The sequence below is a fragment of the Eptatretus burgeri genome, chromosome 2 (assembly GCF_056783735.1).
Source record: "Eptatretus burgeri isolate ZD-2024b chromosome 2, Ebu_testis_v1, whole genome shotgun sequence".
NCBI lineage: Eukaryota > Metazoa > Chordata > Myxini > Myxiniformes > Myxinidae > Eptatretus > Eptatretus burgeri.
This window is the reverse complement of record NC_140962.1, coordinates 57,479,013-57,495,989: the sequence shown is the minus strand read 5'-3', so window position 1 is coordinate 57,495,989 and position 16,977 is coordinate 57,479,013. Positions and strand designations below refer to the sequence as shown.

Genomic DNA, 16,977 nt, shown 5'->3' with positions numbered 1-16,977 from the left:
GTTACTCGGCTTGCCATGTCATTCAGAGTTAGTTTATGCCTTACAGATATGATGTTAGGGTAGAGTTCAGAAGTGAGAATGCACCAACAGATGAGGCTGAGATCACCAATTCTCGGGAACGTCAACCGTGGGATTTCTTAGGACTTTCGATAGCAGAATCTCTCACACGATCAATGTTCCCCTGGTCCTTGGTAACACTTGGTGGGCGACCACTGTTGCCTTTATGTTGATGTTTCACACTTCAATGTGCTTGGTAGTGCTCCATAAACTGCTGAATGCTCCCATTGGAAGGTCATTTATTGGTGTGGACATTGTAATACTGACAGTATCTTCAGGATACCTGCACGTCGGATTTTTTCAAAAACCACAAAGTCATGATTTTCACTTTTTGTTCCACTGTGAACACCACAGTGAATGTAGGGTCCCACTGACTACTTGTTAGAGATGGCACACCACTTCCACCATAACCTACAAGAGAGAAGGGGATAGCATTAGAAACGACAGACTATCAGGCTGCTCAAATTGTCCACTTTTTTTGAAACACCCTGTAAATTAATGATGCTTGGTGTTCACTGGATGTCCTTTCAGCCTCACTGATATTAACTTGTCATTGACTGGAATGTATACTAGAAATGACTCTGCTGTCCTTTATTTCAAATCACTGCCACTCCATTTGTTTTCGAGGTATCATGACCACAGAAAAACATTTTATAATCGTCAGATTAAAACTGCCCCAAATAAGTCCTTTTAAGTTTGTTTATCCCCCAAATTTTCAGTTCTTGTCCTCTCCACCTCTCTTTCTTTATTACATTCATTGACCTTACATTCAATGTTCCAATCTTGTGAACGTTTGAGAAGCTCAGAATTGTGACTTTCAGTTTGGGTGACCTCAACGACTGGATTTCCTTGTGTGTTTGATCTCGTGCTATCATAACAGCCAATCCTGTACATCAAAACACCTCGCTCTTCCCAATAGTCTTTTGGGTGCTTTCAAACCTGGAGGGCTCATCATCCAGCATTACAGCTCTATCTCTTGTATTTCTGATCATCATTGTTTTCTTGGCATGTATGAAAGTGGTTTGCCATTGTCTTCATCATCATCATCATTTGGCAGTGTCTATACTAGACAGTTGATCCTAGCCATTGTTCCACCTAAGAAAATTCTCTGCCTCGCATCAAAGCCATGTAGCCACCAACTCACTCCCATAGCTTCACGTAACCCTGATTGGGAGGCTAAAATTGGGTAGTACACTTTGAACAAACCCCGTGGGTTAACGAATGGAAAGGGCATTTCCTTTAAGAAGGATGCTGCTCTTACCTCTTTAAATCCTGAGCCTTTGGTTTGAAAACCTGAACCGCAAGGCAGCAGCGGTTTTGAGTACAGACTTTCTTTCTCCGAGATGATCTGCCTACCAAGGCTAACAAGCCCCATCTGCCCGAAACAACTGGTTTCAAGGCACCAATGATTGGCGTTTCACGTCTACACCCATTCGTGAAAACAACCCCACCAGGAGAAGGCCTGTGCGAGCCTCGACTATCAGACACTGTTTGAGACACTGAGACATTGGAGAATTTTATACACCTTGACAGCTTATCCTCAATGTCATTATGGCATAACAGTCTATGCGGGTCATACTATTTCCACTAATCTGCATGACCAGCTGAGGGGCAAAGTGACCCCCTTGGGGGTTGACCCTTTTTGCACTTTGTTGCCTTGGGACACTGAGAATGCAAGGCGAGAGCAGGACATTTGGAATTTTTTTGCCATGGTACCAGCGATTGCTTGCCTACTCTTCATGAAGGACACCGTGGGATTTTTCACGTCCACCAACTATTGCCGGCAGAAGGGAGGCCTGCTTAATGTCCATCTGAGGAACTGCATACATTGATGAATCGCCTTGCCTGTGAAACACCAGGATGACAGTTTATAGCTGGGCCAATATTCAAACCCAGGCTAGATAGCTTAGAGATGAGTGTGTATCCCTCATGTGCATACCTCTCGGCCATCCTGCCATCCCACTAGTCATAGATATATACATGTATATTTATGTGTATGTGTATATGTATGTATATACACACACACATATATATATATATATATATATATATATATATATATATATATATATATATATATATATATATATATATATATATATATATATGCACCAATAACTGCTCATCTGGACACATTATCTTCTGCCTCAGCACGTGTCCAGTTCAGGGTTTATTGGCCTGAGGAAGCCAGCTGTGAAGCTGGTGAAACGTCACCTGAGACCGGGTCTGCTTTGCTTATTGCTTAAATTAGTGGAGTTGATCGAGTCTTCTTTAAAAATGTGTAATCCCAACCACCCAAATCTTATACAAGAAGACATCCAGGAGTTGACTTGAATTTTACTCATTTTGTATTGCTGGGCAGGGACTTGATTAAGTGGGATGGCTGATTGCTTCTGGAAATTTCAGGTGACAAATGGTGACAGATGCCATTCAGCCTTTAAGATTTATTTATGTGCAAGGCTGTCTTGCTTCTGGATTTGCCTGTCACAGGGTGCTTCTTACTTTGGTGTTGTTTGGTTATTACACACCATCACTAACAATCTATAATATATAGCAGTGAAACCGGTTGAGCGGTGACATGTCCCTTTAGAGTTTCATTCATTATTATTGACAAATTTCAATATTTTTTGCAATTGAACCACACATTTGGGAGAAAAATAGCAACTAGCTTGCTTGAGTGCTATTCATGTTAACGAGTGAGGAATTCTCAACGTAAATACTTATATTTGTCTCTATTTATCACGTTTGAATATTTCATTTAAGTTATAACACCGACTTCAGTGTGCGGTCAGCCAATGAGCAAACAAACGGCGCCCAAGTGACATTGGGCTGAAAAAGTCCTGTCTTTGAGGCTGTAGAGAGCCGACCTTCAGGAGAAGATGGCACTCGGGTGCCATTTACCATTTGGTGATGGTGCAGTGAAGTCAATGTATGACAGTTAAAGGATGAAGCTTAATAAAGTCTTAAAGAAGATGTCTGCCATTCTTGGGAGAGGGGAAGGTATAGGAATACCGATGCTGTGCTGATGACACCCAGTATTTAGGCAGAACACATTCATGGATAGGTTTTACTCCTCTGCGGCTTTGCTAATGGTGTGGAATCAGGCTGAAAAAGCCCTGTCTTTGACGATGCAGACAGCCGCCTGTTGGGCTCCAGCATTGTCCAGGTGCCCCTTGCCCATCAGGCAATGGAACAATGAACTCGAGATTCTAAATTACATAATCTTTACCTGACTTCCTCAGGAAAAACCCTTTGGTGCATGGTGTTTGCATTGCAGGCAAAATCGCCTCATAAAACTCTGCATAGTAATTGCTAAAATGGGGACCTGGATTTGTGGATCGACTACAGTTAAAGGGTGAATGTGTAATGAAGTTTCAAGGGAGATGTCTTGTCATGCCATCCTGTGGGAAAGGAGTGACCATACCATACTGATGATGCCCAGGTGGCAGACACATGTTCATGGATAGGTTTTACTCCTCTTTTGCTTTTATAATACCATGACATTGCACAGACAAAGCTGTGTTTACTCCAAACCTATACAAAGGTACTCCAAATCTTTACGTGGTAGAGATCCGCACATTTGGTGATTTGGTGGATATGTATATATATCTATCTATATATATATATATATATATATATATATATATATATATATATATATATATATATATATATATATATATATATATATATATATACACAGCTGTGGAAGAAAATAAGAGAGCACTCCAAATTTTTTTTTTAATCAGCATCTCTCCATGTATGGCAGCCATTCCATTCCAGTGTCTGTTGAATTCCAACACAGGCACACCTCATTCTACTTAGTGAGGTACTGATTAGGTGATCACCTGAACCGAATGTTATTTAACAAGGAAAAGTATAAAAACCACTGCTGTGGTCATCACTATCCTCTTACAATAGGACCAGCTGGATGGTAAAAACAGTGCTTGTGGTACCTCAAAAGTAATTGGAATCAAAAAAAGGACTATTGAACATGACAAAAGAGTTGAAAAGAAAAGTTTTGAGTGAGGTAAAGAAGGGTTCAATTCTGGCTTTACTGGCAGAGGGATACAGTGAGCGTCACGTTGCTTCCATCCTTAAAATTTCAAAGACGGCGGTTCATAAGAACAAGGTCAAGCAGCAGACATTAGGGACAACAAAGCTACAGACTGGCAGAGGGTGAAAACGACTTTCCACTTAGCGGGATGACCGCCAACTCATTCGAATGTCACTCACCAACCGTAGGATGACATCAAGTGACCGACAAAAAGAATGGCAAATGGCAGCTGGGGTGAAGTGCACGGCGAGGACGGTTCAAAACAGGCTCCTCAGGGCAGGGCTGAAGTGGTGCAAAGCTAGAGAAAAGCCCTTCATCAATGAGAAGCAAAGAAGAGCCAGGCTGAGATTTGCAAAAGACCATAAGGATTGGACAGTAGAGGACTGGAGTAAGGTCATCTTCTCTGATGAGTCCAATTTTCAGCTTCGCCCAACACCTGGTCATCTAAAGGTTAGACAGAGACCTGGAGAGGCCTACAATCCACAGTGTCTCACACCCACTGTGAAATTTGGTGGAGGATCGGTGATGATCTGGTGGTGCTTCAGCAAGGCTGGAATCGGGCAGATTTGTCTTTGTGAAGGACTCATGAATCAAGCCACATACAAGGTTGTCCTGGAAGAACACTTGCTTCCTTCTGCTCTGACAATGTTCCCCAACTCTGAGGATTGGTTTTTCCAGCAGGACAATGCTCCATGCCACACAGCCAGGTCAATCAAGGTGTGGATGGAGGACCATCAGATCAAGACCCTGTCGTGGCCAGCCCAATCTCCGGACCTGAACCCCATTGAAAACCTCTGGAATGTGATCAAGAGGAAGATGGATGGTCACAAGCCATCAAACAAAGCCGAGCTGCTTGAATTTTTGCACCAGGAGTGGCATAAAGTCACCCAACAGCAATGTGAAAGACTGGTGGAGAGCATTCCAAGATGCATGAAAGCTGTGATTGAAAATCAAGGTTATTCCACAAAATATTGATTTCTGAACTCTTCCTAAGTTAAAACATTCGGATTGTGTCGTTTAAAAATGAATATGAACTTGTTTTATTTGTATTATTTGAGGTCTGAAAACACTGAATCTTTGTTGTTATTTTGACCAGTTGCATTTTCTGCAAATAAATGCTCCAAATGACAATAGTTTTATTTGGAATTTGGGAGAAATGTTGTCAGTAATTTATAGAATAAAACAAAAATGTTCATTTTACTCAAACACATACCGATAAATAGTAAAACCAGAAAAACTGATAATTTTGCAGTGGTCTCAATTTTTTCCAGAGCTGTGGATATATGGAGATATATATGTATATATGGATCCAAAAAAACATGACATAATAGTGACTGAAGCTTTTCGTGCTGCACTCTTCAGGGTAAAAAATATGCAGCAAGTGATGGCGCGTGCTTTATACGCAGGTCTCAATAAGGTATACGCTGATTGGATCAGCCGTAATGACGTCACGGTTAATCCGAACGCCCATTGGTCGGCTCATCATCTTCACCTCGAGCTCCCATTGGCTGGAGCAGAGTTCGTCGATGATTGACGTTTGCAACTACATCCTGGAGAGAGGGGGATGGGTTTCCCCCTGAGGTCCATTCACCATTTGTTACCGTACTTCCCTTGATCTTTCCATGCTGAAAGAGACACAGAGATCGTACAAATTCCTTTTGAAGACATAGTATTGGATCGGTGGTGAGGATGATGGTTGCTTCCAACATATGTAAATGAAATGAGCTCCGACCTCGGCTCAATATCCTGAACATATCTGCATTGTAGTGGTTTGCACAGATAGGGTTGGCAACCAGTTGCTGTGCAATGGCAGATGAAGCAGGTACAGTGGCCGGTGGTTGCTGGATATTTCTACATGCTCAGACTGGTTGTGTTCTAATCCTCACAATCTTTCTTCAAATCGCCAAGGGAACGTGTTGTTTGAGCCGATCAGCCAATCTTAGTGTTGTGCGGCCCACGTACCGAGCTTCACATCGGCACTTAAACTCATAAATAACGTTGCTGGTTTGTGACGTCGGTAGCACATCCTTATTGACTGATGTCGGCAAACGGTGAGAGGTAAAGATTACTCGGGGTTGCGCAGCCAGAAACATGTTGGACACAATATGTTTGATTTGTTCTTCAAACCTTCATGATGATTGTTGAGCCATGCCTGGAAATTGTCACATGCCGTCCGAGACTCAAACAAAGCAAAAATGTCATCCACATACCGATAGTATACGATGGGGGAATTGACACCTTGCTGACCAGTCACTTTCTGCATGTCATGATAGCCTACAAAGTTATTTGCAAGAGCTGGGCCTTATGGAGAACCCATGGCCGCACCGTCCATTTGAACATACACCATGTTGTTAAAACTGAATTCCACGAAGACGTGTTCCGAGATCATCGGTTGTTCCAGATCGGTGTGATACATCAAACGTGCGCATATCTCAATCGTCTCCGTCAATGTGACATTCGTGAACAAGCTTTTGATATCAAAGGATGCCATGATGTTGTCCTCAGTTGTCGGTGTTTTAGCTCTAATTGATTCTGCAAATGTGAAGGAATCCTTAACCACAAAATGAGAAAGTGAATCCAGTACTCGTTGCAGTACCTCTCCCAACCACTTGGCAAGTTCATGTTGTGCTGATCGCACCATGGACAGTATCGGTCTTTGAGGGATATTCTCCTTGTGAATCTTCGGTAGGCCGTACATTCTTGGACGTTGGGCTCCAACAGGTTTAATTCTGTCGTGCACCTTCTTTGATCGTTCTCCACGTTTGAGAAGCTGCAACAGTCGTTTGACGATCTGACCTTCCACCTGAGGTGTGTGATCATGTTCCGTTACACCGCCCAGATGTTTAAATTTTGTTTCGTCTTTCAGGATGTCCATCATCTTGTCGATGCAGTCAATCTTATTCATGATTACCACTCCGGTGCCTTTATCCTGTTTACAGATGTGAATGGCAGCATTCCTCCTCAATCCTTGTATTGCCAAGAGAACATCCCGTTGCATGTGAAAATCCACGACGTCATGCGCGATTCCACAGTACGCATGCGCGGGGTCTGATAGTCTCGACCTCAGCGCTTGGTCTGCTTCGTTTGACACAGCCTGATGTGTTGATAGTTGAGCATACAGGAGTTCAAACTCGGCAAAAAATGTCTTCCCTCTTGATATTCTGGTTGGGAATGCCAAAGTTAAAACCGTGTGCCAACGCGAACCTTTCCGTGTCAGACAGCGTATAGTCCGATTTATTGAGTACATGCTGGGATGAGTCTTTGATCCGGGAACCGAATCGTTTCACCTTCAACCAGTCGATTGTATGATCATATTTCTTCTGCGCCGCCATCTCTGCACGTTGGTCAATCGCTGCAATGTATCGACATAACCGGATTGTGTCACACACCGACATGAAACCACGTGCTTCGTTCCAGGCATTGCGTCGGACGTGACGTAGCGCTTATCGTGTGTGATTCATATATCGCGATATATCACTTGCTGCGATTCACATATCTCGATATATCAATTGCTGCGATTCATATATCGCAATATATCACTTGCTGCGATTGATAAATCGCGATATATCACTTGCTGCGATTGATATATCGCGATATATCACTTGCTGCGATTCATATATCGCGATATATCACTTGCTGCGATTCATATATTGCGATATATCACTTGCTGCGATTCATATATCGCGATATATCACTTGCTGCGATTCATATATCGCGATATATCACTTGCTGCGATTCATATATCGCGATATATCACTTGCTGCGATTCATATATCGCGATATATCACTTGCTGCGATTCATATATCGCGATATATCACTTGCTGCGATTCATATATCACGATATATCACTTGCTGCGATTCATATATCGCGATATATCAATTGCTGCGATTCATATATCACGATATATCAATTGCTGCGATTCATATATCGCGATATATCACTTGCTGCGATTGATATATCACGATATATCACTTTCTGTGATTGATATATCGCGATATATCACTTGCTGCGATTCATATATCGCGATATATCACTTGCTGCGATTCATATATCGCGATATATCACTTGCTGCGATTGATATATCACGATATATCACTTTCTGTGATTGATATATCGCGATATATCACTTGCTGCGATTCATATATCACGATATATCACTTGCTGCAATTCATATATCGCGATATATCACTTGCTGCGATTTTTTTACCCTGAACAGTACAGCACGAAAAGCTTCGGTCACTATTATGTCGTGTTTGTTTGTATCCATATTAAAGTTCTGTCGTACCAACATCTGTTTAAATATCTATGTGTATATATATATACATATATATATATATATATATATATATATATACATATATATATATATATATATATATATATATATATATATATATATATATATATATATATATATATATATATATATATATATATATATATATATATATATATATATATATATATATATATTGTGTATGTGCCCATTGTACATGTGGCTCCACACTCTCTCCAATTGATATGAGCTGTGTGAAGCCTTTTCTCTGATTTTTATACAATTCCATACCCTTCGTCCAATTTCCAACTTCTGTTGGATATGTGCTGGGGTACCCAGGATCAGGGCATGAGTACAACCCCCCTCCCCAACCTCCCTGCAATTGTGTGTGTGTGTGTGTGTGTGTGTGTGTGTGTGTGTGTGAAGTCTAAAAGTCTTTGAAAAAGAGTTGACAACTTGACAATGCTCAATGTCATGAGACTGAGGAAAAATTGACCTCATACAAGGAAATCAGGCATCTTGGCCCAACTTTGCCATGGTGTATTCCCAGGTTAAATTTTTTTTCTACTGCTTTAAACATCAATGCTGTTGATGGTTTACTAAAGTATAAATAACTCTGACATCATCCATTAATTAAAATGGGAAATTATCATCCAGTAATTTGTCTTAATTTTGCAGCAAACAGGGAAAACCCAGGCTTAGTGTCAGGCCTGAAAACAGACCTAATTGACATGATCTTGATTGACAAAAATGTTGTAATCGTTTTTTTAAGATGAAGATACAATCCTTGAAGTAAGATATCATCATTTATTTTCTTCAAAATTTGAATCGACTCAGACCCCCCTGGAATTTCCACCGATTCCTCCTTGACACTGCTATTTACATTTTACTGACCATGCAAGCTTCTGCATACAACGTCGTCATTGCTGCACCCCCCCCCCAACACACCCTCTATTAATTCCACAACCTCCATTATAATTCCGACCACATTTTTGAATGAGTTTTTTTGACTCATTTTTAGTTGTCATGGGAATTCAGTCGTACTGTGCCTTTTGTATGATGTTGTTGCTGCTTGGATAGCTGCACTTGGCTCATGAAAATGCTTGTGAAGCAAACACGTAGCATGAAAAGCATTAGTCATGTTAGGTGGGTAAAAGTTTGGAATTTTTTTTTTTAACCGGTCTGGAACTTGTTTAGGAATCAGCATCATCCGTACCAACCTTATCTTCAAAATTCCTGAAGTTTCCTGTTTATATTGAGATGTGTGAAATGTCATTTTATAAAATTTCTTTCAAGGAAACAAGAAGTTAAATATTTGAGACTATTTTAGCTCATGCATCTTTCTGAGATATCGCTGAGATGGAGTACAGTATTTCTAAATTCACAATGAGGACCGTAAATGATGCTTGCACAATCTATCTCTAAAGGTAATGATATACAGGACTGTGGTGTACAGAAGGTTCTGAACACACCAAAGGAATATCTAGTAAATTCCATAAATAGAAGTGTAAGGAAAATATTGTTTCACGTTCTCGGGTGAATTTAATTGGGTTGATGTTGTCCATGTTCAAACTGGAAGGGCACTCAGTATAGCGCACACCTCCGCCACGTAATGCCTGATCCAAGAGAACATCACGGGCCCAATACATTTTTGAAAGATCATGCTATACAGGACGAGATCGTTTTTGGCCCGATCTCTCAATGGTGAAGGATCACTTTATCAATTAAATAATTCTCGTCTCCAGATCCGGATTCGGATCTTCACCAAAATTGAATCAATTCGTCCTTGCCACACACCCAATCTGTCCACCAAGTTTTGTCCAAATCCGTTCACAACGTTTTGAGATATCGTGCTATGTATTAGTTTAGCCCGATCTCTCAATGGTGAAGAATCACTTTGAAAGTTAACACATCCAGATCCGGATCCGTATCTTCACCAAAATTGAATCAATTCTTCTTTGTCATGTACCCATCATGTTCACCAAGTTTCGTCCGCATCCGTCACAATTTTTTGAGTTATCGTGCTATATATCGTTTTTGGCCCTATCTCTCAATGTTGAAGAATCACTTTAAAAAATTGTAGTGGTCGGATCCGGATCCGGAGCTTCACAAAAATCTCATCAGTTCGTCCTTGTCACACACCCAACCTGTCCAAAAATTGAATCTGGACCCAGCCACAACTTTTTGAGATATCCTGCACACAAACAAACAAACAAACAAACAAACAAACAGACAGCGAGGGGGTGAAAACATAACCTCGTTCACCTTCGGTGGTGGAGGTTATTATGCTCATGACGAATTAGTAAATTTCACAACAACCTCAGAGTGATGTCTCCTCAACTTACCAAGTACGACACACTCTTCAGAGACGTTTGCAAGCCTGAACCATAGCATCGTCTTGGACACATTATTTCTTTCCTGAAGGTTTCAACAGGAAGACAACTCAACTTAAAAGGCAGGGCTTCCCACCAAGCAGCTCGTAGTAGTTTTAACGGTCCCAAAAGAGAAAAAAAAATATTGTAGAATTCTTCATTCGCATCACTCAAGACATCATGATTGACAGTAGACTGGATGACAATTCATAACAAGATGACTCATTCAGGAAACTCCATCAACCAAACTGAATTCACCAATTCAGAGAGAGAGAGAGAGAGAGAGAGAGAGAGAGAGAGAGAGAGAGAGAGAGAGAGAGAGAGAGAGAGAGAGAGAGAGAGAGAGAGAGAGAGAGAGAGAGAGAGAGAGAGAGAGAGAGAGAGAGAGAGAGAGAGAGAGAGAGAGAGAGAGAGAGAGAGAGAGATAGATGGATGCTGGGGGAAGGAGGGAAAGGTAGGGAGGAGGGATGATAGGGAGACTGATAGAGAGAGTGAAAGAGGTTGTGGTTGGGGAGGGAAAAGATAAGAAAGGAGAGATATTTAATACAGATGTACGCAATATGCTTTTCAGTCGAACTTCTAACTTAAAAGAATGGAATGCCTTGTAGAGTACCAAGTCAACAATGGATTGTATTCAGTGCAGTTGGGTGTTTCTAAATTGGAAAGGGAAGGAGAAAATTGAGAGAGAGGGGAGAGGAGAGGAGAGGAGAGATGCTGTGAGAGGGGGTTGGCTAGAGGTCACAATGTAATGGTGTCTGCCTGCCAACACAGGCAGTGAGGGCCAGTTTATCTGCTATGAGTTCTGCATCTGGACAGCAGCCCAAAACCAAAATTGCATGTGGAATTTCCATAAAGTTCTTTTGCATGGAACAAAAATCCAGGCAAATGGAATTAAAGCAAGCTTCACAATAATTATATTCATTATGGTATCGCTTTCTCATTCAATCTTTGTGCATACAGCTCCCAGATAATATGTATTTCCTTTATTGATATAGTTTCATGAATTACTTGACTATTTTGTCAATCAGGATGATAAACAGCTATTGTTTATGAGTTGATCTGCCACTGTGTTTGCACCGCATGTGTACACGATGTACTGTGTGCGATGGTGTTTGACGGAGCACTGCATCCATGTTGGCGAATGCTATTGCATGTAATTGACAGTTGGACGTCTCCATTTCAGCACCCGTACCCCTCAGAGGAGCAGAAGAAACAGCTTGCTCAAGATACGGGTTTAACGATCCTTCAGGTGAACAACTGGTGAGTGAATCTACGTCCGTTTGTGTTGGTTCTTTCACAGCCAAAGTTACTGTGAATTATTATTTCTGATGCACTGCCAACTGAAGGTAGAGTCAGCCATCCAGTTTGAGAAAATTGACAGCTTCTGCTGCTTATTTTATGACATAAATATAATATAGTTGTTATGATCCTATTATCGAGGTCGTACCATTGTGTGTTTCGCTGGCCAAGTCTCTGCATTAGCACCAACACCCAAAGCACCACCACCACCAGCACCACGTTGATTGTTCATCAGGGTAGGTTTTTGACTTCTAATCTAACTTTACCATGAAATGTATTTTTATGCCTCTGCTGACTAAGTCTCCGGAGGCATTATGTTTTTAGGTTGACCGTCCGTCCGTCCACACGTACGTCTCTCCGTCCATGATAATTTTCTCTGTTTTCTCTGTAACCGCTTATCCAATTGACACTAAATTTCCACCATCGGTGCGACTACTGATGTAGAATGTTTTAATGACAATTATGATGTCATAGGTCATGTGATGTGGCAGCCATTTTGGAAAAAAGGGAAAAATTTGGACCACTGTATCTCTGAAACCGCTCCATGGAAAAAGTTGACACTTGACTCATGTCAAGTACTCCCCAGGGGAACTTGTGATTTTTTTTTGATGATGTCAGAGGAGGCTTCGTGATGACGTCATAATTGCATACTTCGACTGCTTTATCCGATCAGTATGAAAAATTTTAAGGGTCATCTAGGGCTATATTGTATGAGTGAAAAAACTGATGACGTCATCGGTCACGTGGTTCAGCAACCATTTTTTAATGTGGGCAGAGGCATATCAGGTGACATCCTGATGCTGAAGAGTTCCCTTCTATTTTTATATCTTTATCTTTGACCTTTTTCTCTTGCATGCAAAGATAATTAGTGAGGCGACACTAATTGTGATTTGTCTTGTGGAGGGACATTTCGCAAAAATATGATCCGACTAAAAGGTCTCTTGGTGCTTTACAGATACAGTTTTCAATCATATGCTTTCCTTTTAGGGGGAATATTAAGCCATTGTTCAGTCTGCTTCCTCTCACTTGTGGAAGTGAAAGATACCATGCCATCTTTGGAAACATCTAGGCATGTGGGTCATTACCATTTGAGAAATTTCCAAACTCCTCCAACATATATTGTTGTTGCTTGCCATCAAACGATGGTGAATGATGTGCAGAGTGGTGCTGAACCCACCAAGTAGAGCAGTGATCTTCACGATTGTTTTAAGGGGGGGCCACTTTTGCTAACAACACATCAGTGTGAGAGCTGCCACACCGCCTGCAGGACTCCATAATGGCTGCTATTAATCCGTGCCTCCATATAGTCTTCCTCGTTGTGGTTAACTGGGTTGCAAGCGTAATTGTTTGTATACTCCAAACATGTTCTGATGTCGTTATGCTACTTTTAAGTTTCATGTTGGAACACTCATTTGAAGCCATTGGGTCAATTTGATAGCATTTATGACGGATTATGATGATGTGCTTTCACATTTGTGTATTATTGGCCGCCGCTGTCAGGGGCCGCATGTTAGGCCACCAGGAGCCGCCAGTGGCTCGCAGGCCGCACACGTTGAAGTATCTTCACACCAAGGTTGAATGCTTCCTTGAAGGGACATGCTCTTTTCTTTGTCATTATGATGTTCAATCATCACTCATTGTCATCGCCTTTGACTTATACGAATCACAAAGGTCATAATGCAGTGTTTAGTTATTTCATGCTGTATTCTGGAGTACAATTTAGTTTGTGTGTTCACATGGTCCTTCTATACCATTGTTGTGTCCGTGGTGATTGGCAAAAATCAGTCAAGTGTTGTGAGAGCAAACCATTGGAGTTCAACGGAAGTGAATCCAGATCATATGTTATTAATAACGCGTTTCTATTGTAATATTTGTAATGGTTTTTGTTACATCAACTCTGGGAATGGGTCCTCATTGTGAAGGCAGTCGGATTGCTGATAGAGCAGAAGCTCGACCGTCGTCGGTGAGATGGTAAGAAAGAAACAGAGGCCACCGACCTGCCTGTCATGTGAAAGTAGCAGATATTGTATTTCTGCCTCATCACAAGATATTCCAATCATGTTTCCACATAGGGCTTTACATTCCAAAGAATCCAAGAGAAACACATGTGACGCTCAGGTGCCATTGAGCTCTGGATAACGTTTCATAAACTCAGAGTACTTCTGATTTTTCAACGAAAGACCCACAATGAGAGAGGACATGCAGTCCGTGGCTGTTTTTGGAGGCCAGCTTTGCTAGATGTTCCTTCCTGGAGAGGTCATGGCTGATGTTGAGGCCGAGAAGATCAATAAGCTGAATAAATATCTTCCAGTGGCTGAACATGGAAATAGATAGATGGGATAGGCAACATGGTGATACCGTGAGATTTTCCAGGATTGATGGGCATGTTCCATTAATCAGACCAGCAGAAAGTATAATCATTTGCACGTGAGTAGAGAGTGATGCATCTGCTGTCTACTTATCAGTGGGATATGGTAGTGTATGAAACAAAGTGAAGCCATTTGCAAAAATAAAGAGAGGGTTTTTCAGGGCATCAGAGAGGTCATTTATAAAGATGGGAAACAAGACTGGGCTCAACACATTGCATTGGGGAACTCCAGCCTCCACTGGGAGAGGGAAGGAGAGCATTATTTTGACAGCATCATGCTGACTGCTTGAGTGGAGAAAGTCAGAAATCCAGGAATAAAGACAGCCCTGAATGCCACAGGCAGAGAGTTGGGCAACCGAAGCTGGATTCCAGATTGTGTCGAATGTCCAAGGTATGTCCAGGGAGATGGTACTGAACTCTTGTTTCAGACTTAGGGCCTTCAAGCATTGCTGGGAGAGCTGCAGCAGCATGTCTAGAGTTGATTCACCAGGATGGAATCCTAACTGATGATCAGAGATCAGGCTGTTTGAAAATAAGACGGACGACATCAGCAGCAGTGACGGATTCCCTGACTTTGCTTGTACAGTAATTGAACTTAAGCTGAGTGGTGTTTCAGCTTCGATTTGCACCATTTTTAGTGGTTGGGAGTGATATTTGATGACTTCCAGACATACAGGAAGTTGCCAAAGGAGGAGGGCAGGCTGACAATAGCAGACAAAGTGGAAACAACAATGGCAGAGCAGGATTGGAGAACATGGGCACAGGTGCCATCTGGGCATGTGGTTAAAGCAGGGTTAAGACTTTTTCTACCCTCCCATGTGAGATGGATGCAAAGTTGAGTAGACGGTGGGTACCACAGGGTCAGTTCAGGACAGAATAGGATGGGATGGGTATGCAATATGTTGAGGTAAACACAGAGTTAAGACATTCTGTTGGGATCCCAACATTATAAGTTACAGGTTCAGATGAGAACCGTAATTAAACAGTTCATCTTGAATGTTGACACAATGAAAAATTAGAACGGCACTCGGTGGAGCGCATACCTCCTCCAGGCTGAACAGTTTACATTTTGTATCCCACTGATAGGCCGGATCTGGATCGGAACCTGGACCAAAATTTGGTCGGCTTGTTCATTTTCACCGAACCAACTCATCCACCTAGTTTTGTCCGAATCTGTCCACAACTTTTTGAAATATCATGCTATACAGTATATCGTTTTTGGCCCATCTCTCAATGGTGAAGAAGCACTTACAGTATCCAGATCCAGTTTATGATCCGGACCCGAACCAAAATTGAATTGGCTTGTTCTTGTCACGTAACTAACTCATCCACCTAGTTTTGTCACAACTCGTCGACAAACTTTTGAAATATCGTGCTATATATCGTTTTTAGCCCCATCTCTCAATGGTGAAGAATCACTTAAATTTTTTTTTTAATCTCGGACCAGATCCAGATTCTGATCTTCACCAAAATTGAATCAATTCTTATTTGTTACTTACCCAACCTGTCTACCAAATTTCGTACAAATCCATTCATAACTTTTTGAGATATCCTCCAAGATATTGTTTTTGGCCCTGTCTCTCAATGGTGAAGAATCAATTTAAAAAATCTAGTATCCGGACTCAGATAATCACGAAAATCGAATCATTTCGTTCTTGACACACACCCAATCTCTCCACCAAATTTCGTCCAAAATCCGTCCACAACTTGAGATATCCTATCCCATCCACCGTCAGAGCGTCGGTGCTGCCGAAGCAGTCTCCTGGGCTATTGAGCACAATCCTGGATGGGTCACCACTTCGACACTGGATGCTCAAATGACTCAATCATCCCAGCAAGCTGGTACTCATGTTGTTGACCTCAGAAGGATGACAGGCTGTCAAACCCAATTGGTATTAATTCAACAGCCAAGCAGGATTTGAACTCAGGACCCTGGAATCCCAAGCACACCACCATAACCATTAAGCCAACACCAGACAAATATCCTGTTCACAGACAGACAGACAGACAGACAGATGGGTGAAAACAACCTCTGTCCATCTTCGGTGGCAGAGGTAATAATTCACAGATGAAATATTTTTGGTCAGCACACATCTCCTATTTAAGACATTAGAGAATGTTTTTTTTCTTCCTTTTCATCAAAGGGATGTGTCCCCTTAGCTTTCTCCCTCTCGGGAACAACTCACTTCCTGTTGCTCATGTAACTTCCACTTTGTTTTTCATTTTTTTAGCCTTTCTCAAAATAATCATCATCATTTAGGCAGTGCTGGTTGTTTCCAAATGCCATAGCTACAGTGAGGATACGAGGTGTGGAGATGATAGAGCTGACATTATGAATACTTTGTATTAATTGATTGATTAATTAATTATTTTACATTGATGTTGGAGTGCAGCTCATAGTGAAGCTTACACTTGGTGTGGGGGGGGGGGCACACCATCAGCGGGGTTGTGGGATAAAATAGAAGGAGATTGGACAAATAAGGGATGTGGGGAAGAATGAAGGGTAGGGGAGGACGCACGTGGTGGACAAGATGGATACAGAAGCA

General features: G+C 41.7%; 1 protein-coding gene across 11 annotated transcripts in view; it reads left to right on the top strand.

Moving 5' to 3' along the window:
• The window catches only part of LOC147032105 (homeobox protein Meis1-like), a 474,189-nt gene that overhangs the window by 380,268 nt on the left and 76,944 nt on the right, over positions 1-16,977 (top strand). For 10 of the 11 annotated variants that reach the window (XM_085869419.1, XM_085869425.1, XM_085869416.1 and 7 more), the window contains one exon: positions 11,948-12,024. The exons of the other annotated variant lie outside the window; for it this stretch is intronic. In XM_085869419.1, coding sequence (XP_085725545.1) covers positions 11,948-12,024 — 77 coding nt within the window. The remainder of the gene's footprint in view (positions 1-11,947; positions 12,025-16,977) is intronic. 11 annotated transcript variants of the gene reach the window in all.